Here is a 26,524-nt window from a genome sequence, read left to right as displayed (position 1 = left end):
ATGGGCAGCGGCAGCAGCCGGAGCGGCCGCGCCCTGAGGCGGCTGCGCAGCCCCGACAGCCGGCCGGCGGGGCCCGGCGGGGCAACCCCGGAGGGCGGGACGGGGCCGCCAGTCTCGGTGACGGCGGCGGCGGCCCGGGAGGAGGCCTGGGAGGCGGCGGCGGAGGGGGCGGCCGGCCCCGGCCCCGGCCCCGGCCCCGCGGCGCCCCCCGACGGCGGGGACGAGACGCTTCGCCTGCTGGACCAGCTGCTGGCCGAGTCGGCGGCCTGGGGCCCCGGGGAGGTGGCCCCGCGAGGCCCGGCGCGTCCCCGACCCGCAACCGGCGCCGGGAGCCCGGTGAGTGTCGGAGCCCGCGGAGTCGGTGGGGCAGCTGCGCCGGTTCCTGCCCCGGAGCCCCCTCCCCGCCGGCCCGCACGCCGCGCCCTGTCCCTCCGGGGCCCCCGCCCTGTTGCCCTGTCCTCCAGCCCCCGCGGCCGTCCCGCCGCGCTCTCCCTGCTCGCCCCCTTCCCCTCTCTGCCTCCTCTGGGTGCTGGTCTCACTGCCTCCAATTTGGGGGGTGACAGTGCTGTGCTGGCAGCAACCTTAAAAGGCAGGGAGACAGACATCCCTTAGCAGAAATGCATCTCCCAGGCTTGCTTCTGGCCAGAGCTTGCCTTTTTTTCCTTTTGGAACTGCGGCTCCTTCCAGCCTAGGTAGGGGCTGGCCAGCGGGGCTGCTTTCTTCTCAGGTACCTCCCCCTTGGCCATTCCCCGGGCACTGTCGGAGGAGGATGCTAAGAGGTGGGACCGGTAGCCAAACAGTGTTTACAAAGGCCCCTCGCGTCAGACACATCAGGATCTTTGCCTTGTGGTCAAGCAGTTTGCATACTACTGGCTATTTTTGAGATGCTGTGCAATTTCTTTTTGGCTTCCCAATTCTCTCTTCCAGAACACTTGTAATAACATCCCCGCTGTTCTAGAAAAACAATAAAAGTGAGCACTCTGGCATGGCAACAGCCTTCACTCCAGCAGAGCTGAATGAACAAGATCTGTGATATCAGCTCCTGGGCTTGAGGAGGATGTCCAAGGCAGTTCCCCCCTTCCCTGGAGTCCTGCAGGCTTTGCTTAACAACTGCTGGGACCAGAGGGAGGTGTCTTCCGGGGCAGCCACCAAGCAGTGGAATCCTAGAAGCTCCTCAGTGAGGTGGGGAGGGGTGGGTGGAAAGGACTGGGCCAACCTGGACACTGCAGGGTCTTCCTCCCCTGTCCTCCTGCCCAGCCCCTGCTGCTCTCCCAAAGTGAGCTGCAGCAAGTGGGACCCAATTATATAACAAGATTCCTTTAAGATTACATCAGAGTTCCATTATATAACCCTCAAAATGGATAAACAGTTGAGAAATTTTGGGGGAAATTCTGAGATGGCATGGAAGCAATCTTTTAGGGATCAGTTGTCAAGTGCTTTGGAAACTTCAGAAGCGAAAATGGAAAGAAAACAGAATGGATTTCCCTCCCCCGTCCCCACCCCCATTCGCTGAGTATCACAGCAACTCCTAGGGTGCATGGGCTGCCTTACTCATTCTTTCAGTCATTTCTCAGGTATTGCTTGAGCACTTACTGTGTGCCGGGCATCGCTCTGGGTGCTGGAGATGAACACTGATGGCACGCAGTCCTTGCCCTCAAGAAGTTGACAGTGTAATGGGGGAGAGGGATCTGCAAACAAAAAGTAGAATACCTGTGGGCAGCCTGTAGAGAGAGTCCACAGGAGGAGCAACTGGTCCTCTGGAGAAGTCAGGTCAGCATACCAGCAGGACAGCACTTGAGCTGGATCTGGAAGGGTCTATGGCCCTAGCCAGGCAAGCAAGCAGCGAAGGGCATTTGGGCAGAGAGAAGCCTGCGTGCAAAGGCAGTGGCGGCCGGGGCATAGGGTACCCAGGGTGTGGGTGGGAGCACGGGAGTTGAAGAGGTTGGGAAGGGTGAATGCCAGGCTACGGACATGTCACGCTAGGAGTATTCCCTGCTGAGGAGTTTGGACTTTACCGTAAAAGCCGTGGGTATCTTTGAAGGACTAAGGGGAGTGACATTTTGTGTCTTAGGAAGGTTGGACCAACAGCCATGGGGAGGAGGAACCGGGCAGAGTAAGGACTAGGGGCAGGATGTCCAACTGGGGCTGCTTCAGCGGTCCAGACGGGCAGGTGCTGAGGGCAGCAGCGCAGTGCGAGGGCTGAAGGGGATGGAGTCGAGAGAGACTAGGAGGTGAAGGCAGCCCGCTGGGTCGCTCTTTTGGGTGCGGATTGTTTGTAGCTTCTGTACCGTAGATGTTTCTTTTTTTTTTTTTTCTTGCGGTACGCGGGCCTCTCACTGTCGTGGCCTCTCCCGTTGCGGAGCACAGGCTCCGGACACGCAGGCTCAGCGGCCATGGCTCACGGGCCCAGCCGCTCCATGGCATGTGGGATCTTCCCGGACCGGGGCACGAACCCGTGTCCCCTGCATCGGCAGGTGGACTCCCAACCACTGCGCCACCAGGGAAGCCCCTAACCATGGAGTTTTTCAGCTCTTATTGTGTATATGTTCCAAATCAAGGTAAATTTTTCCCTTACATTTTGGTAGAAGCAACTTTCAGTTAAATTTTTTTTTTTTTTGGTCTGTGAACCGTAATACTTTGTAATGAAACACTAGGTAAGAGGATTTTCACTCTGGATTGTAAATTTAGGAAAAATTATGGGCAAATTTGAGGTAAGACACAAACGTGAAGGATACAGTAGTCTCTCTGCACTGGGGCTGTGTTACAAATCCCCATGTCCAAGAAACAGGATCTCAGGGAGAAAATGGGATGAATGAGGCCAAGGCCACTGGGGAACCCGTGACAGTCTGTGTGTGGATTTACATTCACTGAAATATAACTACTGAGACACTTCCCCAAATAAAGAGCATTTCCATGACATTCCTAGTTTCCAGTCCAGTTCCATAAACTCTTGGTACCAGTACATGTCAGCTAGAAAGAAGTCTTTCCCTTCATGCAGTTTTAAGTTTGGGTGCGTGTTCACTGCAGAGATGCGCATGAGATGTTCGGTTTCCTGTCAGATGACGTGCACAGTAAAGAAGGGGAAGGAGGATTACATCCGTTGGGCACCTGTTCTGTGTTAAGGACTGAATTAGGTACTTCCTGGTCATTGTCCCACGTTCCCCTCTTCAAACAGCCTTTTAGATAAATAGTGCTTTCTATTTTACAAACAAGGCCATCTCAGTCCCAGGAGATTGATAACATACCCAAAGCCACACAGCCAGTAAGTGGGGGTAGCAGAGTTTGTAGCAGGCCTGCCGGGCTCCAGCCCCTCCGTAGACAACCTGGAACGTTCCATGCCTTTTCCATTTTCCAGATGTCCAAGTCACAAGGCAGATCCCGCACTTCCAGTGCTCTGCTCACAGTGGCACTAATGCGTGGCCCGTTTTTCTTTACGATTTTTTTTTTAACATTCAGTAATCCCTAGCATTCCCCAAGCAAACTCATCAAGAACCTGTATTTTGTCTGATAAAAGTACCACCCGTCTTGCCCTCATAATACCCCCTGAATGTTACTTTCGGCAGCCTCCTTATTCATTCAGATGTTTAGGTGCTTAGGGGTCATACAGTTTTTACTAAAAGTTGTGAGACTCCCAATTATTCACTTAGTACATCTGTCACCAGCAGCCTTTTACTTGAGCATTTTCATGAGCCCCTGCGTGTAAGCATGTTGCTGGTTGCACGGGGGCAGAAGCAGAAGAACAAAGAGGCAGAAGACTCAGGAAGAGTCCTTTCCCCATCCTGTATCAGGTTTGATTCCTGTGAAACAGAGGGCTTTGCAGTTCACTTACAGCCACTCGGAAATTGTTCAGATGTTGTAATACAGCCGCTATTTATTCAGGCTATTCTAACAGCCGCTCCTTACATCCATTGCTTTGCTTAATCCTCATCAGAATAGGTTCCTGCCAAATTGGTGTCGCCTCCCCCCAACTTCATGTCGGAGGGGAGTGTACAAGGCCCAGAGAGGTAGCTCACTTGGCCAGTATCGTGCTGTTTGAAAGAGCCAGTCGGAGTCGTTCTGACTATACCTCTGTAGAGCACTGTGTATACTGGAGTTTTAACTGAGTGAATTTGCCATCAGGAGGGATTCTCACTTGTTCCCTGATTCCTCTGGTGCTCAGTTTTTCTCTGAGATAGGTCTCCATACCCCGGCTTCTGTGATTGCGTACAAGATGTGTTCCAGTCTCTAAAGATGTGTTCAGCCCAGAAAAGGTTATGCTTTCTTTTAAGAGTTTGTTTTTGAAGTTAGAATAGGTAATATACATGCACGTGAGAAAAAAAATTGTTCTTGGTTGTTCTCTGCAATAAAATACTTAAAATGATCTTATTCTTGAGAGATGTGGGTTTTTTTTAAAAAATATTTTATTCATTTATTTATTTAGGCTGCGCCAGGTCTTAGTTGTGGCATGTGGGCTCATAGTTGTGGCACGTGGGCTTCTTAGTTGAGGCATGCATGCGGGATCTAGTTCCCTGACCAGAGATCGAACCTGGGCCCCCTGCATTGGAAATGCAGAGTCTTACCTACTGGACCACCAAGGAAGTCCCACATGAGAGGTTTTAAATAAAAAGATAAGCCCTGTATTAGCTTCACTCTACAATTGTAAAGGAATATATGCTCATTGCAGAAAAATTGGAAAACAAAAAATATATAATAAAAAATATATAGAAAAGGAAATAAAGATTGCTCATAGGGCTTCCCTGGTGGTGCAGTGGTTAAGAATCCACCTGCCAACACAGGGGACATGGGTTCGATCCCTGGTCCGGGAAGATCCCACATGCCACGCAGCAACTAAGCCCGTGCGCCACAACTACTGAGCCTGCTCTCTAGAGCCCACGAGCCACAACTACTGAGTCCATGCGCCTAGAGCCTGTGCTCCACAGCAAGAGAAGCCACCGCAATGAGAAGCCCACGCACCACAGCGAAGAGTAGCCCCTGCTCGCCGCAACTAGAGAAAGCCCACGCGCAGCAACGAAGACCCAACGCAGCCAAAAATAAATAAAAAAATATATGTCCATGCCACTCTCTCACTTTGTCACAGCTTTTAAAGATATATATCATTGAATTATAACAGTCTTAAAATTTTTTTACGTAATCAATCTCATAAGCGGCTTTTCATGCAGTCTTAGGTGCCCAAGGCAGAATTCCTTTCCCAGAGTCAGAAGAACTTCAAAATCAACAGTATTTTAGTGAGATATTGAAACTGAAAACTATTTAGGGTGGGAGAATTATGTGTGAAAATCTAAGGGTTTGGATTTGTCTTGTATTAAGTTATTTAATCAAATTGTGATTTTTTTTAAAAAATGCAGCAGTATCTCTCTCAATCAGTGGTCTATTAATTAGAAAAACGTACCATCTAATATTGGTCTATCCATTCAACGTTTAGTTTTTGAGCACCTACTTGTGCCAGGTACTGTTCTAGGTGCTGGTTATACATAAGTGAACTAAACAGACAAAACCTTCACTAACCTTCGGTCATGGAAGTCCAACAGTGCACAAAATAAAGTATAAAGAACAAAAAAGCTGTAGGGGCTGGGGAGAGCGGGAGTGGTGGCCTGGTGCCCGGGCAGAGAACAGGGAGCCTTGTGGCCACCGGAAGGCCTTGGCTTTTTTGGGGGGTAGGGGGTGGGATCATACCGGTGGCCCCTGCGTTGGGAGTGCAGAATCTTAACCACTGGACCACCAGGGAAGTCCCAGGCCTTGGCTTTGACTTTGAATGAGGGAGGGAGGCTGGAGGAGTTCTGAACAGCGGACGGCATGATCTGGTTTTTTGAAGGCTCACCCTGGCTGCCCTGTTGAAGACAGCCTGGGCTGGGATGGAGGGGCCGAAGCTGGGAGCAGAGCTGGGAAGCTTTTGCAGGAATCCAAGTGAGAAGAGGGATTGGTCTGGACTAGAGTGGTAGTGAGTGAGCTGGGAAGGACTGGTTGGCATATGGACCTAGATTAGAACAGAGACAGCCCATTTACTAATGGATTGGCTGTGGGTTGTGTGAGAAAGGAGTCAGAGGACCCCAGAGTGTTTGGCTTGAGCAGCTAGAAGGACGTAGTTGCCTTTAACTGACATGGGAAATGTGGAAGGGGCAGGGTTTGAATGTTGTGAATCAGGAAGTTGTTTTAGAATATGTTGAATTTGAGATGCGTGCTAGGCATCTACATAGAGAGATCAATTGAAAAGATCTCTGTAAGAGTTTGGGGTTCAGGGGAGAGGCTGGGTTTGGACTTGTAAATTTGGCGGCCGTTAAAACATAGAAGGGTTGAGATTAGATCAGCCCACCAGTAATACTGAGGTCGGCTCACACCTGAGTGTGTGCCAGGTACTGCTCTGGGTGTTTATGTGTGTGACCTGTGTTCAGAGGTAGAGAAGATGAGGGAACATCCTAAAGGGAAGAAAACCAAGAGGATGCAGGTCTGGAAGCCAAGGGAGGCAAGTATGTCAAGGGGGAGGTAGTGACCAGCTCTTGTAAATGCTGCTCGATGGGACGAGTGAGGTGAGGTCTGAGAGCTGACCATTGAATCTGGAGGCTTGGAGGTCCCTGGTGCCCTTGGCAGTGCCGTTTCAATGGAGCGGTGCGGGAAGCCTGACGGGCTGGCCTTCATGGAGAATGGGAGGCAGGGAACTGGAGAGTAGCCAAGGCTTTCAGGAAGGTTCTTTTTACAGTGCAGTGTTGGTGGGTAGCCATAAAGATGGCTCCATTGGGACACTGAATTAACCATAAAATCTCAGTCCCAGAATGGGCTAGATAAAAGAAGTTTGGGGGATTAAATGTGCTAGTGACATTCAAGGGCACCCTGAAAGAGGATATTCTGATTCAGTCTAATAGATATAAATTCAGTGTTTTTACTACCAGGTGATGATAATTCATCTCCCCACCGCCGCCTAATAAATCTTAGTCACTCAAGATCTAGGGAAGATCATTGTCTGTCTTCTAGGCTGAATGAACCCACTGTCCACCATTTTTGCAAAGGTTCCATTTTGCTCCAGCGAAGGAGGACCAGGGTGACTCTTTCTTGTCTTTTACCGTCAGCCAGGGATTCCCAGTAATCCTGGCTCACAGCTGCTGTGGGATGTGAAGGTGAAAAAAGGCATCAGAATGATTCCGTGGCCGGAAAGCAGATCTGCCAGAGGGCTTTGAAAGTGACGGATACTCTAATGGACTTCTGGCAAAAAGCCACTATTTTGAAGACAGTTACCATCTGTCCGCTTTCAGATCTCTAGCAAAGAACACAAATTTAAGTGGCAGTAAGTGGCATTTGATCAACCTAGGAGTCATAGGAGAGTAAAGCGCAGTGCTGACCCCCAAGGCTCATACCGTGTTGGGGGAGGGTTGTGAAGTGAGCGTTCCTCATGGAAGCCCTGGAGTGGAGGTAAGTAGGAATTATTACATACAAGGAGTTGAATAATCCCATCCAAGGCAGAAGTCTTTGCATCCAAGAAGACCTGACATCTGAGTTGGTTGTGAAGGATCGGTAGAATTTTCCAGCAGTCAGTAAAGGAGGGAGCATTCCATAAAGAGCGAGCAGCATGTAGAAAACCCCAGAGGGACCAAGTGCTTTAGGAGAACAGCATGTTGTCCATAATGGCTGGACAGCAAGGTGATGATGGCTGGGCGGAGCGCAAAAGACAACGAGATCGGTTTGGGTCATGATTTCACAACCTTCTAGGCTAAAGGGTTGAACTTTATCCTGTAGGCAACAGGGAGCTAGTGGAAATTTTGTGTTTTTTATTTTTAAATGATTATTTAAAAAATCAGAATAGGTAATATACACGCACATGAGAGAAAATGTAACAGGTACACTGAAAGGAAAGTTTCCCCTCCACCCTGTCCCCCACTCTCTCCAGTTCACTTCTCCAGAGATGCCCACCTTATCGAGTCCTTGTGTCTCCTCCCCAGCCTGTGTTTAGAAAGACAAGGGGTGGCAGGAGGGCGGAGGATGAGAGGCGATGGCGCGGGAAGCAGGGTGCCCAGGTGGGAGATTCTGCAGAAATCCAGGTAAGAGGCGATGCGAGAAGGCGAGGTGCACACTGGTTGTGAGAGCAAGGGACGGCGGGCTGCCGCACAGGCACCCGGGTTTCCTGCTGGTGTCGTAGTGTCGACAGCCATGCTCAGTGTTGTGCAAGTGGCTTTGGGGTGTGAGGCAGACAAGTGCGTGGGCCGTCAGAAGCTCAGGTCCACTGTACAAGGTGGTTGGAGCTGGCACGTAACTCTGTGAACTTCAGCATCTAGATGGGGCGACGAGGGAGAGCATGTGGGTGGGAGGAGAAGAGTCCTGAGCTGGAGCCCTGGGGAACTCCAGGAACCGGAGGAAGACGCTTCCTCTCAGGAGATGTACGGAAACAGCCAGATTTAAAAGTGTTTAGAAGCGCTCGCCTGGAGATGGGGTCAGAGGTGTGACCCCAAAGGGCTCCCTCCCTCCGTGGTTCCGGGATGTGGGCTGCGTCCATGGTGGGAAGCCTGACCGTAGTGAAGGTTGGAAGCGGGGTCTCCAGCGCCTTGCCTGAGGCCGGGCCCCAGCGGCTGGTGCCGAGTGCTGGTGCGGGGAGGTGGGGGAGCGAGGTGGCTTGGGCGTCACTGCAGCGTCTCAGTGAGGTGCTGAGGAAAGTGAGGCGCTGAGGAGGGCTTCCTTGCCCAGGAGCTTCGGGCTGCCCCAGCGCCTGGGACGAGCCCTAGCTGGACTCCGGTGCGGACGGTCAGCAGTGGTTTGTGCAGACGGAGATTCTCATCACCTGAGCACTAAGAAGGCAGCCTCCAGCCCAAGGCTACCGTTCAGATTCCCAGCAGACTCAGCCGCTTCGGTTTCTTCGCAGTTTGAGAATCACAGATTGCTGGAGCTGAAGGGACCTTAGAGACCACCGAGGCTACCTTCTCATTTACATCCCAGGCCTTTGGGTCCCAGCAGGGTGATTGCCCAAATCCCCAGCAGGACCAGGATCCACGCCAGGTCATCTGCCTCCGGGGGTGGGGATCCGGCTGCCCGTGTGAAAATGCGTTTGCAGGTGCTTCATAAGGTGTTATAACGCTGTAGATACGTAATTTATCATTATTTTCCTTCAGTCCCACCCTTTACCTTCTCCAGACCTTCTGTCTTCTGGAAGCACTTTCCTGAAGCAAGGCCTGGTGAGGGGAGGTGGGCGCCCTAGGACTGGTGGCTTCAGAGTCAGAGCCTCCTTTTGCAAAAGTCCTTTGTCACTTTAGGAACGCAAAGCAGCCCTCCCAGCAGAGTCCACTGGGCCTGCAGCGTGTGCTGCCTGGGAAGCCATGAAGTGGAGCCGTGTGGGGACAGTAGCGCCCCCGGGGGTGAGAGGACTGAACCCGACTGGGAAAGTGCTGAAACCTGCCGAGGCCGGGAGATTCGGTACCGGGAGACCGAGTTCATGCTTCTCTCCACTGCAGGTGTTAACATTTCCATAATGAAGCATAAGCAAACCTGGGCTCCACAGAAGGACAGTTCTTAGAGAGGAAGGGGGAAGTCTACTGATAAAACACAACAGGCTCGTCGTGCAGCGTGAAAGAAGCCAGGCAAAGAAGGGTGCCTGCTGTCCGACCCCATGTCTTTAGGCTTCTAGAGAGGCACACGGGTGTGCGGTGACAGGGGCCGACTAGTGGCCGCCTGGAGATGGGAGGGCGGAGGAGGGAAGCAGGGAGCATCACCGGGGGTGATGGGTGTGGTTCAACAGTGGACACACCTGTCAAACCTGTCAGATCGTATTCTGCAGACGCCTGCAGCTTGTTCCAGGTCAACTATATATATTATTGATATGGGTACTTTAAGAGTTAAGGGGAGAACTCTTTAAACAGAAGAAGCAGGATACACATATTGTTAAATAAAATATTCAGTGGGTTTTCTAAAGATTAACCACTGATACTTCACTTTTTTTCAAAAAACCCTAGTTGTAAGAGTCAGAGGAGACTTTTTTTTTAATTAATTAATTTATTGATTTTTGTCTGCGTTGGTCCTCATTGGTGCACGCAGGCTTTCTCTAGTTGCAGTGTGTGAGCTTTGTTGTGGAGCACGGGCTCTAGGTGTGCAGGCTTCAGTAGTTGCGGCTCGCAGGCTCTAGAGCGCAGGCTCAGTAGTTGCGGCGCACGGGCTTAGTTGCTCCGCGGCATGTGGGATCTTCCTGGACCAGGGCTCGAACCTGTGTCCCCTGCATTGGCAGGCGGATTCTTAACCACTGCGCCACCAGGGAAGTCCCAGAGAAGACTTTAAGAAATCATCTTATTGAGTTCTTCCTCAGATGTTTTCTGCTTCTTGTCCAGCTGTGGTGTGAGTTTTTCAAAGCCCCCCCTAGGATCTCGAGTGATGACACATCACATGCTCATCCTGAGTTCAGCCGGGTTCCCACGGCCCCAGTCCAGGCGCCATGGCCTCCCCGGGGTCCAGATGTGGCCTACCGAGCAGGAGTGGCAGGCTTCCTGCTGGCTGGGAGCTTGTGTCTGCGCTAGGCCTGGAGCAGCCGCCAGGGGCTGCTGTGTCTTTGCTTTTCACAAGCTCCCGAGCTGCTTCAGCAAGTTGGATCTTCTGGGAGGCCTGCCTAACACGTTTTGCGTCTGAGAAAGTCAAGTTAAAGGCTTAAACTGACGAGAGGAAGAACCCCACGTTCAAACCACAGAGAGAAACACAGGTAAAGAAATGAAAGATATAACAAAGCTGAGCTGTCAGGGAAATTAGAAAAGAAAGAGTATGGCCTTCTGCGTGAGTGCAGCCTTGAGGCGTCCAGTCCACATACCTGATGCGCCACATCATCGCGGCCCTGCCGCTGGCAGTGTGTCCCCGTTAGTAGTGAGTAGAGCAGCGCAGAGAAGTGGAAACTGGCTGACGATGCAAATGTTTGATTCCGATTTCTTGCTCCTTCACTCAGTTGCCCTCCTGATGGGAGAAACCATATATGTAACAACTCTTACAGAACCTGGTGATGAGAGGAAAAGCCCCAGCAGGTGATGGCAAAAGCTAATTCCAGCAGAAATGGACAAGAGGGAACTAGGGCCCCTATTGGATGACTTCATAAAAAATAGCTGAAGGGTAGTTGAGTAAAAGGATTACTTTACTTCTCTGTTGTCCCTGAGAAAATAACCAGGCTCCGTGGCTGAAAACTGCAGGGAGGAAGATTGGTGTCAATATTATACGAGAGAACTTTCTCATGTGCCCAAGAGAATTGAAAGGAGGGTTTCAAAGAGATATCTGTGCACCCGTGTTCATAGGAGCGTTGTTCACAATAGCCAAAAAGTGGAAGCCCCCCAAGTGTCCCTTGGTGGGTGAATGGATAAACACAGCGTGGTATACACATGCCGTGGAATATTATTCAGCCTTAAAAAGGAACGAGGTTCTGGCACGTGCTACAACACGGATGAACCTCGAGGACATTACGCTGAGTGAACCGAGCCAGGCAGAAGAGGGCGAATACTGTATGATTCCACTCAGGGGAGGCGCTAAAGGACCCATTTCTATCGGAAGTACAGGGGTGGTTGCTGGGGTTTGGGGGATGAGAGTTGTTTAATGTGGACAGGGGTTTACTTCTGCAAGATGAAGTTTGCGAGACTGGTTAATGTACCTCACTCTACGGAACTGTACGCTTACAAATGGTTAAGATGGTAAACTTCAGGTTAAGATGGTTTAAGGTGTGTGTATTTTACCACAATTAGTTGTTTTTTGAATAAAAAAAATTAAAAAGAATTTTCAGCTAGTCTGAGCTGCCTGAGCAGGAATGGGCTGCTTCGGGAGGTGGTGGAGGTGAGTGCGTGTGTGTACGTGTGCACGCACACGTGTGCGTGCCTGTGTGACTTGCCCTCCTCTCTCTCGTCTTCGTCGCCCCTCCCTACCCTCTGTCTCTCTTCCCATTGTGAATTCCTTGCTGACTTGGGAGTCATCTCCTCTTCATCTTTACATCCCCAAAGGCACGAATATTCAAAGGAATATGCAGGGAATACTGAGTCCCCGGGGCAAGGCCACTAGCCCCTAGCAGACACTAGCCGGCCCCACAGGTACCCCCGGAAAGAAGTTGTGCACCTTCGCTGCGCAGCCTACCTCCGCGTGGAGAGAGCGCCAGGCAGGCAGGACAGGCTCTTCTGGCCAATGCGTGGGGGTGGCTGTAGTGGCCGGCAGCTGCCATGGCCCATGCCACAGAGCTGTGTGGCCAGTGCGTGGGGGTGGCTGTAGTGGCAGGCGCTGCCGCGGCCCATGCCACAGGGCCTGTGTGGCAGGACACACCCAGGCTTGCTTCTGCTAACCACCACTAACGAACATCTCCCAAGAAACACATCAGAACTAGGTTCTCAGGGAAGCGTATGCTGTCCTGGAACCTCTCAGGCCTTGAACACCAAGGTCTTCCCTGCGCTCTCCTCCTCACACCTTCAGGTTCTCTTCCAGCAGGGCTGTGTCAGAGGCTACTCTGGGCTGGACGTTGGGTCAGATGTTTGTAATGGTGTTTACTGGTCACTTACAGGATAGGCATTGTACTAAGGATGAGACAGAAGAGAAAGAGACAGATTATCTTTCATATCTCTGCAGCCCTGAAGGCTAAGTACCTATTATACAAATGAGTAAACTGAGGGTTAAACTGATTGCACAAAGTTTATAGCCCCCAGTCTGTGCTCTTATCATTTTGCTCATTGTTAACATGTCTAAGACTTAACTTCTCTGGTGACATTGCACCTCAAAAGCATAGGGTGTGGGTCTCCACAGCAGCTGACAGAGCACTGGGCACAATGGGGTACTGATGATTGATTAATCCCTGGCGATTGATTAATCCCTGGGATTAAGCCTCAGAATAGGAGGATGGAGGGGGACTTTAAAAAAGAATCTGGAGAGAATGTAAGCAGATTCCTGTGGGGGCAAAAGCCCAGTTCTGCCTATTGGTGGTGTAGGATTATGTGCACAGGGAGCACCGTGGGAAGCTCATCCTGCTCTACTATTAAAAGGAAAAAACAAAACCTTTAAAACTCCCCAATGTCTGCAGAATACGTCAGAATGAGACTCTTGATTAATCATTTATTTAGGATTAGTATCTCTCTCCCATTTGTTGTCTTTTTGTGTTGCTTCCAGAGAGACTCTCTCAGTTTGACCTTCCAGGTAACTGAGCTTCTCTTCAGCTGTGTCTAATTTACTCTTCAGAACACCTCCTGAGGTTTTACTTTCTTCCATCGTAGATGGCATTTCCAAAATCTCTAGCTGGTTATCTTGCACAACAGCTTATTCTTGTTTGACTGAGACTGAATCATTCTCCTTTTAAAGTCACGTTCAGTCTGCTCAAATCACTTTTTTCTCAGGTTTAATTCTTTGAACTGATGAGTTTGGTTCCTGCCTCCACGTGTCACAGAGGAGGGTCAGGATATGCTCCTGGTGAGTGTGGCCATCGTTAGTGGTCTGGGAACAGCTTCCTGTGCTTCCTGGTGTCAGCGGCTGCCCATGCTACCCCCCCTCTCCTGTCCCAGTCTGGGGGATGCACCTCTGTGCCCTGTCGTTTGCACAAGCAGGCCCCTCCTCTCTGACCCTTGCCCCAAGGCCCTCTCCTGCTCTGGTGTCTGTCTCCTCTGAACTTGGAGCCCCCAAAGCTGCTGCTTTGTCCAGCAGCCCCCTCCTGTGTGTGCTGGGGGCTGTGGTTTCCTCCATCGATCTAACCCAGTCTGTCTTCCAACAACCCCTACTACCGGGCTTCCCTGGTGGCACAGTGGCTAATAATTTGCCTGCTATGCAGGGGACATGGGTTTGAGCCCTGGTCCAGGGAGATCCCACATGCCACAGAGCAACTAAGCCTGTGCACCACAACTACTGAGCCTGCACTCTAGAGCCCATGAGCCACAACTACTGAAGCCCGTGTGCCTAGAGCCCGTGCTCCTCAACAAGAGAAGCCACTGCAATGAGAAGCCTGTGCACTGCAATGAAGAGTAGCCCCCGATCGCCGCAACTAGAGAAAGGCTGCGTCCAGCAATGAAAACCCAATGCAGCCAATAAATAAATAAATTTATATATATAAGAAAAAGAATATGCCTGCCAATGCAGGGGACATGGGTTCGAGCCCTGGTCTGGGAAGATTCCACATGCCACAGAGCAACTAAGCCTGTGTGCCACAACTACTGAGCCTGTGCTCTAGAGCCTGTGAGCCACAACTACTGAGCCTGCTCGCTTAGAGCCTGTGCTCTGCAACAAGAGAAGCCACTGCAATGAGAAGCTTGTGCACCACAATGAAGAGTAGCCCCCGCTCGCCGCCACTGGAGAAAGCCCGTGTGCAGCAACAAAGACCCAACACAGCCAAAAATAAATAAAAATTTAAAAATTTATATATAAAAAAAGCTCTACTACTTTCTAGTCTTGCAGTACTGTTAGAGATTTGTGAGTTGTTTTGTTTGTTTTGTTTTGTTTTTTCCTTATGGCCTTTTCTGTCATTTCGAAGGATTTGGGATGAAAGCGGGAAGCAGGCCTGCATGTTTGGTTTACCATTGTAATCATGGCTTCTGATGACCCGTGCACTTGTAGTCCACACCTCGGTGTCTGGCATTGGATTTTTCTCTAGTTGTGTCATCACGCTAGTTTTTTTCTGCCCAGCTGTGAGCTGCTCTGGGCAAGGACCATATCCTGTATGGGTAATAGAACATGGCGCACGACAGGGCACATGGACTTGATGAATGCTTATTCACGACCTCTGATGACTCCGTGTATTTGCATATGCAAATATGTTCCTTATCTGAAGTGCCCTTCCCCTCTTTTCCACCTGGTAAACCCCTACTCTTTCAAAACTCCAGCTAAAATGTCACTCTTGCCACTCTTCTTGGAAACCTCCCATGGTGTTTTTCCCATTCAGAGTTGGTTTCCCCTCCTCTCCCAGCCCTTTATAACTCGGCTACAGAATTTATCACATAGCATCGCATTGCATTTTTATGAGACTCTCCCCGTGAACTGTGAGCTCCTTGAAGACTGGGTTCTTGACAGTCGTGGCCTGTCCTGGGGGGCACTGCTCGTGCCAAGGGGGGATCTTGTGCACAAAGCAGGCTGACGTCTGGCTGGGCCATGGCCTTGCTCAGCTTCATGGGTCAAAGGCTGGTGTCCACAGTGCCCTCAAGTGCCTTATGCTGGGAACACAGTATGGAAGGTTATTCAGACCCCTCTGCTGCTGAAAACAATATACTGGATATAATTAATGTAGTAAGAGTGTCCTTGAAACATTAAGTGGCTGGTGAGATAGTGAGGAATTACCAGCGCAGATCCAAGAAAGGCAGAATCAGAGATGCAAATAAGACGTTGGGCTGCATTTGCCTCAGGTGAACTTGAGCTTTGGGTCTGATGGTGTCCAGCAGTAAAGGGAACAGAATTTAGGGCCCAATGAAAGTAATAGCAGATCCTTCCCTCATAAATCCAGGACCTTCGGGGGACTGCAAGGAAAAGTGTCACAGCACAGAACCGTGAAGGAGGGTACAAGAGCCACAATCTAGCTGCCTCTTCAGGTTTGCAGCCCCAGTTCCCATCACCTAGGTGGTCCAAAATGTCTGAATGCATGGATTTAATTTCAAGTGGCCCCAGACCAGGAGTGCCCCCTGGTGCCCGGACAGAGCAAGCTCATGTCCTCTCTGGAGGAAGGCATGTTCCTCTCAGGACAGAGACCACCCACGAAGTGTTTTCAAGGCTAATGAGCATCAAACAAGAAAAAATAACCAACCAGCCAGAGAACCAAGCGAACACTAGAAGAGACAAGGCGACAAAGAAGACCAATGAAGGCTTCAGTTATTCTTGTGGATTACCAGACACAGATTATAATCAACTATGTTTATTTTATCTTATTTAAGGGAAATACCTTTGAAGGACCAGGACCTCTAGAAAGTGACCTAGCATATTTTAAAAAGAACCAGATAGAACTTGAAGAAATGAAAAATACAATAAACAAAATTAAAGATTCTGACGGTTTGTGTTAACAGGAAATTAGACAGAGATGAAGAGAAGATCAGTGCCCTGGAAGACAGAACTGAAGAAATGACCTACACAGAGAGACCAGGATCTGATAAAGGACAACTTGAGAAAAAGCCACAGCAAACCCAATATTACATTTGAAATAATGAAAACTTTCCCTTTCAATAAAGGAACAAGACAGAGATGCCTGTTATCATTTCTTTTCAAGGTAGTACTGGAGGTCCTAGCCAGTGCAGAAGGGCTAGGTGAAAAGTGTGTTTCCCTTCTGGGACCAGAAGGGAAAAAATCAAATGGCCATTTTTCTCAGATAATGTGAACGGGAAGAAAGACAGTCCAAAAGCATCTACAAATAAGTTATTAGGACTAATAAGAGAGTTTAGTAAGACTGGTGAACACAAAATGTGTATATTTCAATCGTATATCTGCAGAAACAAACAGGAAGAAAATAAAATTTTATTTAAAAAAGGATAATATCAAGTATCTAGAAATTGGTCTAAAAAGAGATATCTATGACCTCTACAGGGAAAATAAGACTTCTTAAAAGACACTAAAGAAATCCTAAATGAACGGAGAGGTGTTCCCTGTTTTTAAACTGAAGACTTGTTATTATAGATATCAAGTCTGCCTAAAATGATCTGTATATTAATTCAACCCCAACAAAATCCCCAAGGGGGACAAACTGACTGCAGTACACATATAAGGAGGTGCAAAGAACCGGGAAGAGTCCAGGCTTATTCTAAAGCTGTGGTAACTGAGACGGGGTGGTGCTGGCACAGGACAGGCATGGACCATTGGAAGAGTTTGCAGACAGACACGTGCGACGTCTGTGCACCCTTGACTGAGAACAGAGAAGGCACAGCCGAGCAGCAGGGCAGGCTGCCAGGCAGTGCTTAGATGGACGTCAGGACTTCGACTCCTGGAGTGAGAGATGGGGACATGCTGGCCGTTAGCTGCCGGGGAGGTGGGGAGTCTCTTGGTGTGAGCTGTGTAGGTCACTCCCCTCTCCCAGCCTCAGCTTCCCACATGCAAAATAGGCGGATGGAACTAGACAGCAGGGGAGCCTTTCCACTTTCCAGCTCTGGTTTATTCAGCCCTGGGTTGAATGTGGTGGCCGTCTGTCAGCACAAAGCCAGAGCAAAGACAGGCTGCACCGCTGACAACCTTCTGATGCCTCTTCCTTTTGTCTTTCTCAAGGTGTCCCCGAAACGGAGCACTGAAGACCACCCAGAGAGCAGCAGTGTCTCTGAGTAAGTACAGGGGCGGGGCGGGGGGGGGGAAGCACATCTCCACCAGAGTCACAGCCACCCTACCCCCCGCCCTCCCCACGCCTCCGCATCCCCGGCCCTGGCCCCACCCATTCACTCAGAAGCTATTTGCAGTGGCTCATCTGTAAGTGAGGCACAGTCCTTGGCCTTCAGGAGTTTCCAGCCTAGAAGGATGGCAGGTGGGTCCCCCGTGATCCCATTACAGCGTTAGCAGGAAAACACATTTAAATCCCCTGGAAAGTGTCATCTGAGGACCCCAGGCCCAGAGACAGGCCTTCTCTGTCTGCACGGCCCTGGGCTGTGGGAGGATTCCAGGGCCCCAGGAGCAGCCGGCACCGGGAAGCTGTGCGGGGGGGTGACCTTGGGCCTCTGGCTCATCGTGCCCTTGGCTTTCTCATCTCTAATTGGCTCACGGTGATCGGCCCTGGGTCACTGGGGGGTAGGTGAGTGTGATGCTCAAGACCAGAGATGTGAAAATTCTGGCTCAACAGCTATTTTTATTACCAATTCCAAACGGCTCAGGGCCAGAACTTTGCCGGTTTCCCTTATTTAACAAACATTTGAGGAGACCTTCTCCCGAAGATTGGGGTCTCTTCACACGGGCTCAAGGGAGGTCTGAAAGGGCACAGAACTGCCGAGGGCTCGTGGAGGAGCTGATGTTTAAGTGGCTCGCAGGACACGTATTTTCACCAAGGAGACAGGGCAGGTGCGTTCCAGGTGGTGGGATCCACAAGCAAGACGCAGGTCTGAACAGGACACCACGCACAGGCTGGTGACATTTAGCACAGGGTCTGGGGGGAGAAGGAGGGCCTTGAAGGCCAAGCGGAAACCGTGGGCCACTGCTGTCCAGTCAGAGGACGCTGGGGTCAGCTCTGGGAGCTGGGACTCCACCGTGGCCGCGGAGGTGAAGCGGTGAGCACGGGTACACGGGCTCCGCCCCTTGCCAAGGCCAGCGCTTCACTCAGCAGAGAGGAGCATCCCTCCCGGTCCCCCCTCACAGGCCCTGCTCTTCACTTGTTTTGCAAACCGTCACAGGCTCCGCTTAGCACAGCTGCCTCCGAGTGGGCTCAGCGCCCCCGTGCACTCCCGTGCTGGACCGGGCGCTGTGTCTCGCTGCAGTGACCGGGCGCCAGGGCTGCGTCTGCTCCGCTGACCTGGACGCCCGAGCACGTGGCGCGGCTGAGGACCTGGGCCCGGCGCGGTGCCAGCGGAGCTCGGTCCCGCCTGCATATTTCTACTGATTGTAAAGATAACTGGCAGTGACTTTCTTAAGTTTTCATCACCCCAAGGACTTTAGGAGGATTAAGTTCTGCCTCGAACAAATTAGCTGTTTCTTCTTATTTTTAAATGAATAGGTCCCTTCACCTCACATGCAAACTCCAGGACATCCCTCACTAGGAGTACTTCATTCATTCATTCATTCACTCCCTCAGTATACTTTAGTGGGAGCGTCCTGAGTGCCACGCTAGGCCCTGGACTCCAGGCTGGGTGGGTCCCAGGCTGGTCCTGGCTCACTGGCGGCAGAGGGGAGAGCGTCATGAAGGTGAGATCAGGGCTGTGCCTCCCGGGAGCAGGCTCTGAAGCCATACAGGCCTTCCCCAGGGTCTGGACTGGCAGTAGCCGCCCTCCTCTGTTCCCCAAACTTGGGCTCCCCTGCCTGTAGGGGAACCTCTCTGAGGAGGGAGCGGCGGGTGTCCTGCCACCACGTCCACTGTGGCCTCTCACTGCCAGCGGCTGGCCCTGGGCTCCTCCACACAGCCAGCGTGCGCCTCCCTCCCCGCCCCCCAGACTGGGCGCACACTGAGCGCAGCCCCCAGCACCCTCCTCTCCTGGTTCCTGCAGCGCCCGCCCTTCCAGCCGCAGACAAGCCCACCGTCCCCTTCTCCACCACCAGAACCCCTCAAAGCAGCGCTTCAGGGAGAAGTGTCCTAATGCGTGCAGTTTACTTTGAAATGCATCCAGACATCAGATAAAGTAATAGACACGGGATAAAGTAAACCCAGCAAAATGTAGCAGAAAAAGATTTACTTAATTGTTGAATCCACAATTTCAACTTTTCGGTATGCTTGAAAGTCTTCGTAATAAAAGGTTGAAGAGGAAAATCCTCCCAAACTCAGTTCAAATATCTCCTCCTCAGAGACTCTCACCCTCCCCTCCCTCCGTGTCGACCTGGTGAGTCTCCCTCCTTCAGCAGTGCCGGCTCCAGTTTACACCACACCTGTACCTGTAACGCAGCGGGTACCTGTGACAGCCTGTCTTACCTCTTCTCAGCCACATCTCTGGGCCCTCACAGCACCAGGCCCAGAGCAGGTGCTTCACAGATGCAGCTGAAGGGAACGTTCGGTGTGAACCTGGGCCTGTGGGCCTCGACCCCCAGTCCTGACCATCCTCGATGTCGGCCACGCCCTTTCCCCAGGGTTGGGGTGTGGAAGCAACAGAGCTGAGCCAGCCGGGCTGGCTTTGAGGACAGGGCTGGGCTGGCCTGACCTGAAGTCTGTGAGGATCCGGTAGCAGAAGCCTAGGGCCTGTGGAGGGGAAACAGGGATTCAGGAGCCTTCTGTCTGCAGCTGCTTCTGAAATTTGCTCATTATTTATTCTGTAAATGCTTGTGGGATGCCTACTATAAGCCAGGCCTAGGCCAGGCACCCCGTTTTCCTAATGAGTAAACAGATACAAGGTATGATTTGCCCATGGTCAAAGGGCCAGTAAATTCTAGACCCAACAGACAGTATAAATGACTCGCCTCATTTTGCATGTGGCTCTGTAGCCCAATTATAATTGATTTGCTCTCTCTGGGGAAGAGTAATGGGTTTTTGTTTTGCATGACTTTAGGAATCTCTGACATAGTGAATTATAATTTAAACAAAGATTCAATTCTTGACTCCTCAGTCCCTCTAGGAACCATCTCTCCCTTTTAATGTCGTGCTCCCCTCCCCCAAGTAGGGGGAGACCCCACCTCGGTCTTCAGGCCCCCGGGCCCGCAGCCCCACGGCCCTGGTGGACAGTGTTGCCCGCCAGACAGGCTAGGATGGCGTGAGGCCGAGTGGAGCCCTGGCTGCTGGGGCTGCAACACCTCCTGTCGGCCTCCCCATCAGCCTCCCCTGCCGGCCTCCCTGTCAGCCTCCCCTGCCGGCCTCCCCCGTCAGCCTCCCCTGCCGGCCTCCTCATCAGCCTCCCCCATCAGCCTCCCCTGCCAGCCTCCCCTGCCAGCCTCCCCGTCAGCCTCCCCTGCCGGCCTCCTCATCAGCCTCCCCCATCAGCCTCCCAGTCAGCCTCCCCTGCCGGCCTCCTCATCAGCCTCCCCCATCAGCCTCCCCTGCCAGCCTCCCCGTCAGCCTCCCCTGCCGGCCTCCTCATCAGCCTCCCCCATCAGCCTCCCCTGCCAGCCTCCCCGTCAGCCTCCCCTGCCGGCCTCCTCATCAGCCTCCCCCATCAGCCTCCCCTGCCAGCCTCCCCGTCAGCCTCCCCTGCCGGCCTCCCCTGCCGGCCTCCCCTGCCGGCCCTGCCTTCTCGCCCCCTTTCTTCCCCATGTCCCAACTGCAGGGAGCATCGGGTGCCTAGAGAGAAAGGCCTTGCTGAGCTGTGGGACCGGGTGAGGACAGTCTGTAGCCAGGTCACCATGGGCCCGTGGGCAAGGCATTTCTCCCCCATCCACAGAGAGGGGGCTGGCCTGGGTGACCCCAGAGGGCTGTGCGGGAGGCACGTGTCATCTCTGGGCTTGGGGAAGTGGAGTCCCGCCGTTAGACCCTCATCCTTGCTGTTCAGCGCTGGGGGCCTCTTAGGTGGCACACACCCTGGGGTGACAGTCAAGTGGCCCAGAGCCCAGCTCCTGCCCTGCATTCCGGGACAGCAGACAGGGCCCTGGAGGCCGCTCTGAACATGTCAGGAGCGCGACGGCAGTGATCAGGTGGGCCTTAGAGATCATCCAGCCCAGCCCCCCAGCTCACATGGCAGCACGTCTCTGGCTGGCAGGTGGGAGCTCAAGGTCCCTTACCTGGCAGTGGGCAGCTCTGGCCTAACTCCTCCTTCAGAGGTAGCCCCTCAGGCTGGCAGCACCCAGTTCGGCCCAGGTTTCACAGCCTCCCACCTGTCAAAGGTGCTGAAGGGGGCAAGGCCATGGCCAGGCACAGGTGGACACCGCCGTGGGACAGCCTGCAGGACAGGGAAGTCGGGGGCACAACAGAGTCCAGAAAGCCGGAGAGGGGGTGGGCAGCCGGATCCAGGCCGGAGGGAACCACTTCCAGGGGCCCAGGTGGCAGGATGAGGATCCGAGATCTGGTCACTTAATACACTGCCCAGCAGGTTGGGGGAGTGGCCAGGATCCTGACGCCCAATCCTGTCCCAGCGTGGCAGCTCCTGTGAGACACCCCCGCCCACCCAAGGGGCAGGCACAGGGCGTGAGTCAGGCCGATGGATAGTCAAGACACAGTTCACCTTTGCTGAGGGCTGGGCAGGGTGCAAAATTCAGTCACACGCTGTCCATGCATTAGCTCATTTATGCCTCAGAATGAATTTAAGAATACAGCTCCATTTTAGAGAAAATTATCACTGAGCTAGTAACTGGCAGAGGTGGGATTCAAGCTGGGTCTTCCCATCCCCGGGCCCTCACCCTTAAGCATCAGAGGCACTGGCTTCCTCACAGCGTAAGGTCTTGGGTAACATTGGGGAGATGAAACCAGAGAATCAGGCAGGGGCCTGCTGATGGAAGAGGTTGAGGAGGTGTTCCCGGGGCAGAGGTTTTCAGTTTTAGTTTTAGGATGGATCAGAATTCCATACAGGGGCCACCGTGGTTGTCCAGTAGAGATGTGGAGTTTGAAGGTAACATCTTGTTTCCCATGTCCATGTTTCTCACCCACAGAGCCCCAGGCAGCTGCCACAGGAGGCCTGAGAGGCAGTCAGCCATCACATACGACTACTCTGAGGAGGAGCTGATGGCCAGCATCGAGCAGGAGTACTGCTGCTAAGGCTGGTGCTGCAGCAGCCCCGTGGTCAGCCAGCGGCCAGTGCGCCGTTCCTCCCAGCCCCAGCCCCAGCCGACTGGGTCTCTTAGGAACCTAGGCTGGGCGCACACATCCCCCTGCCCTGCCCAGGCTCTAGCTGGAGCTTAGCCACCTTCAACATGCAGTTACTCCCAGACCTTTCACAACTGCCCTCTTCAAATCCATATTCAGACAGTCCTGAACGTGGCCGGCAGCTGGCCATCATGCTTGCTGGCAAGAGGTGATCGGCTGTGCAGATCCAGGCCACAAGGAAGGCACAGGTGCTGCCCCACAGGTGCGTGGGCAGGTGACCTGCCGGTTACCTGCCCCTCCTCTCAGTCTCTGGGGAGATCCATCTACAAGGTTCTCCTGGGTCTTGAAATGCTTCCCCTTTCTGAAGGCCCACTTGCCACCTGCTCCGAAGAAGCCTCTTTACTGAGCGTGGCTCAGACTGGACACTTTGCGAACTCTAACACACGTCCCAGAGGGCCCCAAGGAGGTTCCGCGCTGGAGGGCACACCCAGGAGGTATGCCTTAGCGAGCTGGAGGGAGTCACCCTCTGTTCTGCAAATGAGTCGCCTGGAGATGTTATTGAAATGCAGATTCTGATTCTGTGGGTCTCCAGCAGGGCCTGAGAGTCTGCGTTGTTTCTAACCAGTTCCCAGGCGATACCCAGGCTGCTGGATCCCAGCCATGCCTGGAGTAGCAGGGACCTTGTCTGAGCTTTAGGCCTGGCTGACTCTTCCTTCCCCGGTGCTGGAGGCTGCCCAGAGCCGCGACCCACCCACCTCCCCAAAGAGAGGCCTGTGCCCCTGCAGTGGGTGCGGTGGGACAGGAGCCAGAGACCCCGGGTCTGATCCTTGCTCTTGCACTAACTTGCGGTCACTTCCCCCCCTGGTCCTCAGTGAGTCCTGGAGGCACGCCCCGTCCCCCAGCTCTGACCATCAGGGATCACACAATCCCAGGCTTCCTCGGTCTCTCGTCCCCGTCCCCTGGGGGCACGGGACTGCCTTCCCTGCTGAGGGTGACCACTGGCCACACCTGGAAAGGGTCTTTAGGGCTGCCGGCTCTTCCCACCTGGAAGAAGGTAGAAAAATCATAGCAGTGAGGCCAGGAGAGCCTTAGAACATTCCCAGCTGACTGATGAGAAAGCTGACACCCTGTGAATCAGGCAGGGCCTGGAGGCGAGTGCTTCTTGCACTAGACGTGCACAGAGGGCCTGCTGGGTGCCGAGCGCGGCCCCAGGCCTTCTCTTGGTCGCTGGGTGTTGCTTCTGAGCCCCAGCCTTCTGCTCTGGAGCTGAGTGTGGAACCTGCTCATGAAGGGGAGGGCGGGGGGGAATGTGGCTGAAATAGAGGCAGGAAGAAAAACATCTCCATGTCGAAGGTGACAGTGACACATCGATGTCTGGAAAAGTCTCAGTGCCACACATGTCTCCTGGCTTCTGTGGTGGCGAGTTCCTCTGAGATGCTACAAAGCCCAGGGATTTAGAAAACATGCTCCGTTCCCAGCTCTGCGAGATGCTGTGCCCGTCCTCTTGGGGAAGAAGCCAGGCCACGGCCCTCCTTCTGCCCCTCACACGAGTTCTCAAAGGGGCCCCGCCTGGCTCAGGTTCCCTCTCCTCACCTAAGGTGAGCTTTTCCAAGACACTCCCCTTTGATGTTCTGAAGTCTCAGAGCCACTTCTCACTGGGCTGCCATCCAGTGAGATAGCACCACTGGGTGGACGCCCCTGGGGAATTTCTGTTCAACCCCCCCCACTCGTTCTCACCTTATGAGCCCCTGCTGCTGTGAGCCCGGCCCTCTGCTGGATGCCAGGGTTCGTGTAGCAAGATCTGGTCTCCACTAGTGAGGACATGCTGTTTCTAGAGGTGCACCTGTAAACATGGCTGTCAAAGAACTGTAGCCAAAAGCCCTCTGAAGATCTAGCCTTTGTGGACTGGGGATGTGGTTCTTTTTCTGGGCTGGCGATAGTTAGTCAGGAGAAAAGCCTTCTTGGTTGCCTTTGAGAGGACAAATAACGTTTGAGGCCTGGACGTCCTGCGCTCTCCCAGGAAGGAGACGATGTAAAACCAGACCTTTGGGGTGGTGACACCTGGACCCCCGGCACCAAATCAGACCTTAACAGGTGGGCGGGGCTCAATTTTCTGGTGTGATGAAACCCCTCTGGAAACAAAAAGCTGCCTTTTCTGTGACGTGTGGACCCTGGGAAGGAGCAGTGACACATTTTAAGTCCTCAAGAGGTGGATGACATCCGATGGACACCCTGTGGAGCTGGTGCCCCGGGGTGTGCACATGAGACGGAACAAGCGTGTGGTTTCGTGTGGCACTGAGGGCACCCGGCTGCGCTTTCAAGGTCCAAACCACCAAAATCAGGGGCCTGTGGTCAGCTGTCGAGAGTGGCACCACGTGGCAGCAAGGCGTCCACACAGCAGGGTGTCCGCTTGGACTGGGTGTCTCTGTCCTTGGAAAGTGGCGGCTACAAAGACCCCAGCCTGGGATAACTAAGCCCAAGAGGTTTAGGAGTATTTGCAGGGAAGGGGAGAAACTGTAGAGGGAGGGGCTGACTTTTCTACTAATCTGGTGAGGAGAGGATTTGAGTGAAAAATAAGAATAACATGACCTTAGTAGCACAGGTTACAGACATGTTACTTTTTTTTTAATTTATCCAACATCTACTTGAAGAGGGCGGGCTCCAGGCCAGGCCCTGTGCCGGGTGGGCCCTGGGGGATAAAATAAAGATGTGATGCGAGTGAGCAGAGTGAGGTGGGAAGAGCCGTTGCCGTCGGGGTTCCAGCATCCTCGCTGCTCCAGCATCCTCGCTGCTCCCCGTCCTTGGGCAGCTTGGATGACGGGGACTGGGCTCCCCAGGGAGGCCCTGCAGCTTCTCCCTGCCCAACGGCGACTCTTCCTCCTCCCCGGTCGCTGCGAAGCCTGAGGGACAAACGGCCATGCGCTGTGGCCCCGCGGAGCCTCACGGATGAGAGGTGGGCGGGTCGCGGGGGTGCGTAGCCCGCGGGCGTCGCGCGGAGGGAGCTGGGGGCGGGGGGCTCCAACCCGGGTCCGCAGACACTCAAGGGGACCCTGGCTTCGAGCCCGGCCCCATGCCGGCAGGAATTTTCCCGGCAGCCCGGCAGAAGCGCTTCTGAGGGTCCCCGGAGCGGTTTCTGCGGATTGGGTCCCCCGCGCGGGGAGCCGAGCTCGGGTGCGCCCCCTCGAGGCCGACCGCAGGCCCGCAGGCCCCCAGGCCCGGCGGGCGGGCTGCGCGGCTGCTGAAGCCCGGGTCCCGGGTTCTTCGGAGGCTCAGAGGTGCGTGTGCGGACTTGCTGCCCCGCTGTGGCCTTTTGGTAGGGGTGTCTCTCAGAAGAACCGCCTGGGCACCACCTGTCACAGCTCGCGTAATTCCCACACGCAGAGCCATCTCCCTGGGTTCCAACATCCAGCCAGGTGGGCACGGGGTCGGGGAGCGCGCACACTGAGCCCGAGGCCCCGTCAACGTCCTGACCCACCGCGTGCGCCTTCTATGCTCTCTCCGAGCGCCTTATCCGCTAGGGCGGCCCTCTAACCACGTCGGGTGGCCCTCTGAGAAGTGATACGAGACGGCTCCTCAGCCCAGAGATGGACACACGTGTGTCCGTCCCCCCCCCCCCCCCCCCCCCGCGCACAGGACTCGCCTCGGTTTCAGGCTGTTCCCCTCCCCCCAGGCGCCCCATCTGGAGATCTCCAGGGTTTTCTGGGCCGTCCTCTCTTTCTTGGCAGTCTGCCCCTCACCCCCAATGCCTTGGCATCCCTGGACCCTCAGCTCCATCTCCTCGACTCAGGGACTCCTCTGGGTCCCTGCACCACAATCTGGAAACCTCCTCAAGGCAGCAATTCTGGGCAGTCACAAGATTCACTTATTTCCTGTCTCTCAGGGTCACTGTCTTTCATGACCTAAGGTCCAGCTCCTGGAAAACTCTCATTTGATACCTTTTGTCTGGTTTTTTTGGGTGTGAGAGTATATTTGTTTCCTGTTACTCCATCGTGGGCAGAAGTGGAATTCATATTACTATCACTTTAATGTTTAAACTGTCACAACTTGGCCAGTGGGAGCCCCTGTGCCGTTTAGCACAGTCCCTGACACTCCTGATGGCAGCCGGCAACACAAGAATACTCTAGGCCCATTCTGTTATTTCTGGGCCCTAGCTCCCTTTGATAGAAAACTAAGGTTTTCTTCCACGTACAAAGTGAAAGTGCCAGACCCTGAGACAGGCACACTACCTGCTGTCTCTACCTAGTCTTCACTATAAATAAGGAGCCTAAAGGTAGAGTACCTTTCTCAGCAACACATAGCTAGATGGAGTCAGAC

At 53.3% G+C, this 26,524-nt stretch overlaps 1 protein-coding gene across 2 annotated transcripts; it reads left to right on the top strand.

The window, feature by feature from the left end:
- Positions 1–22,448, top strand: CYS1 (cystin 1; the record flags this gene model as incomplete). 2 transcript variants are annotated; one of them, XM_082851399.1, is made up of 3 exons in its annotated part: positions 1–336; positions 17,128–17,180; positions 22,057–22,448. In XM_082851399.1, 3 exons carry the CDS (start codon positions 1–3, stop codon positions 22,160–22,162), a joined length of 495 nt encoding a protein of 164 aa, XP_082707525.1. In that variant the 3' UTR covers positions 22,163–22,448. The 2 variants fall into 2 exon arrangements, with proteins under 2 accessions (XP_082707525.1, XP_082707526.1); XM_082851400.1 differs by having other exon boundaries at positions 22,051–22,448.
- Positions 22,449–26,524: the final 4,076 nt, after the last annotated feature.

The sequence above is a fragment of the Leucopleurus acutus genome (assembly GCF_964270905.1).
Source record: "Leucopleurus acutus genome assembly, chromosome: 12".
NCBI lineage: Eukaryota > Metazoa > Chordata > Mammalia > Artiodactyla > Delphinidae > Leucopleurus > Leucopleurus acutus.
This window is presented reverse-complemented; position numbering and strand designations above follow the sequence as displayed.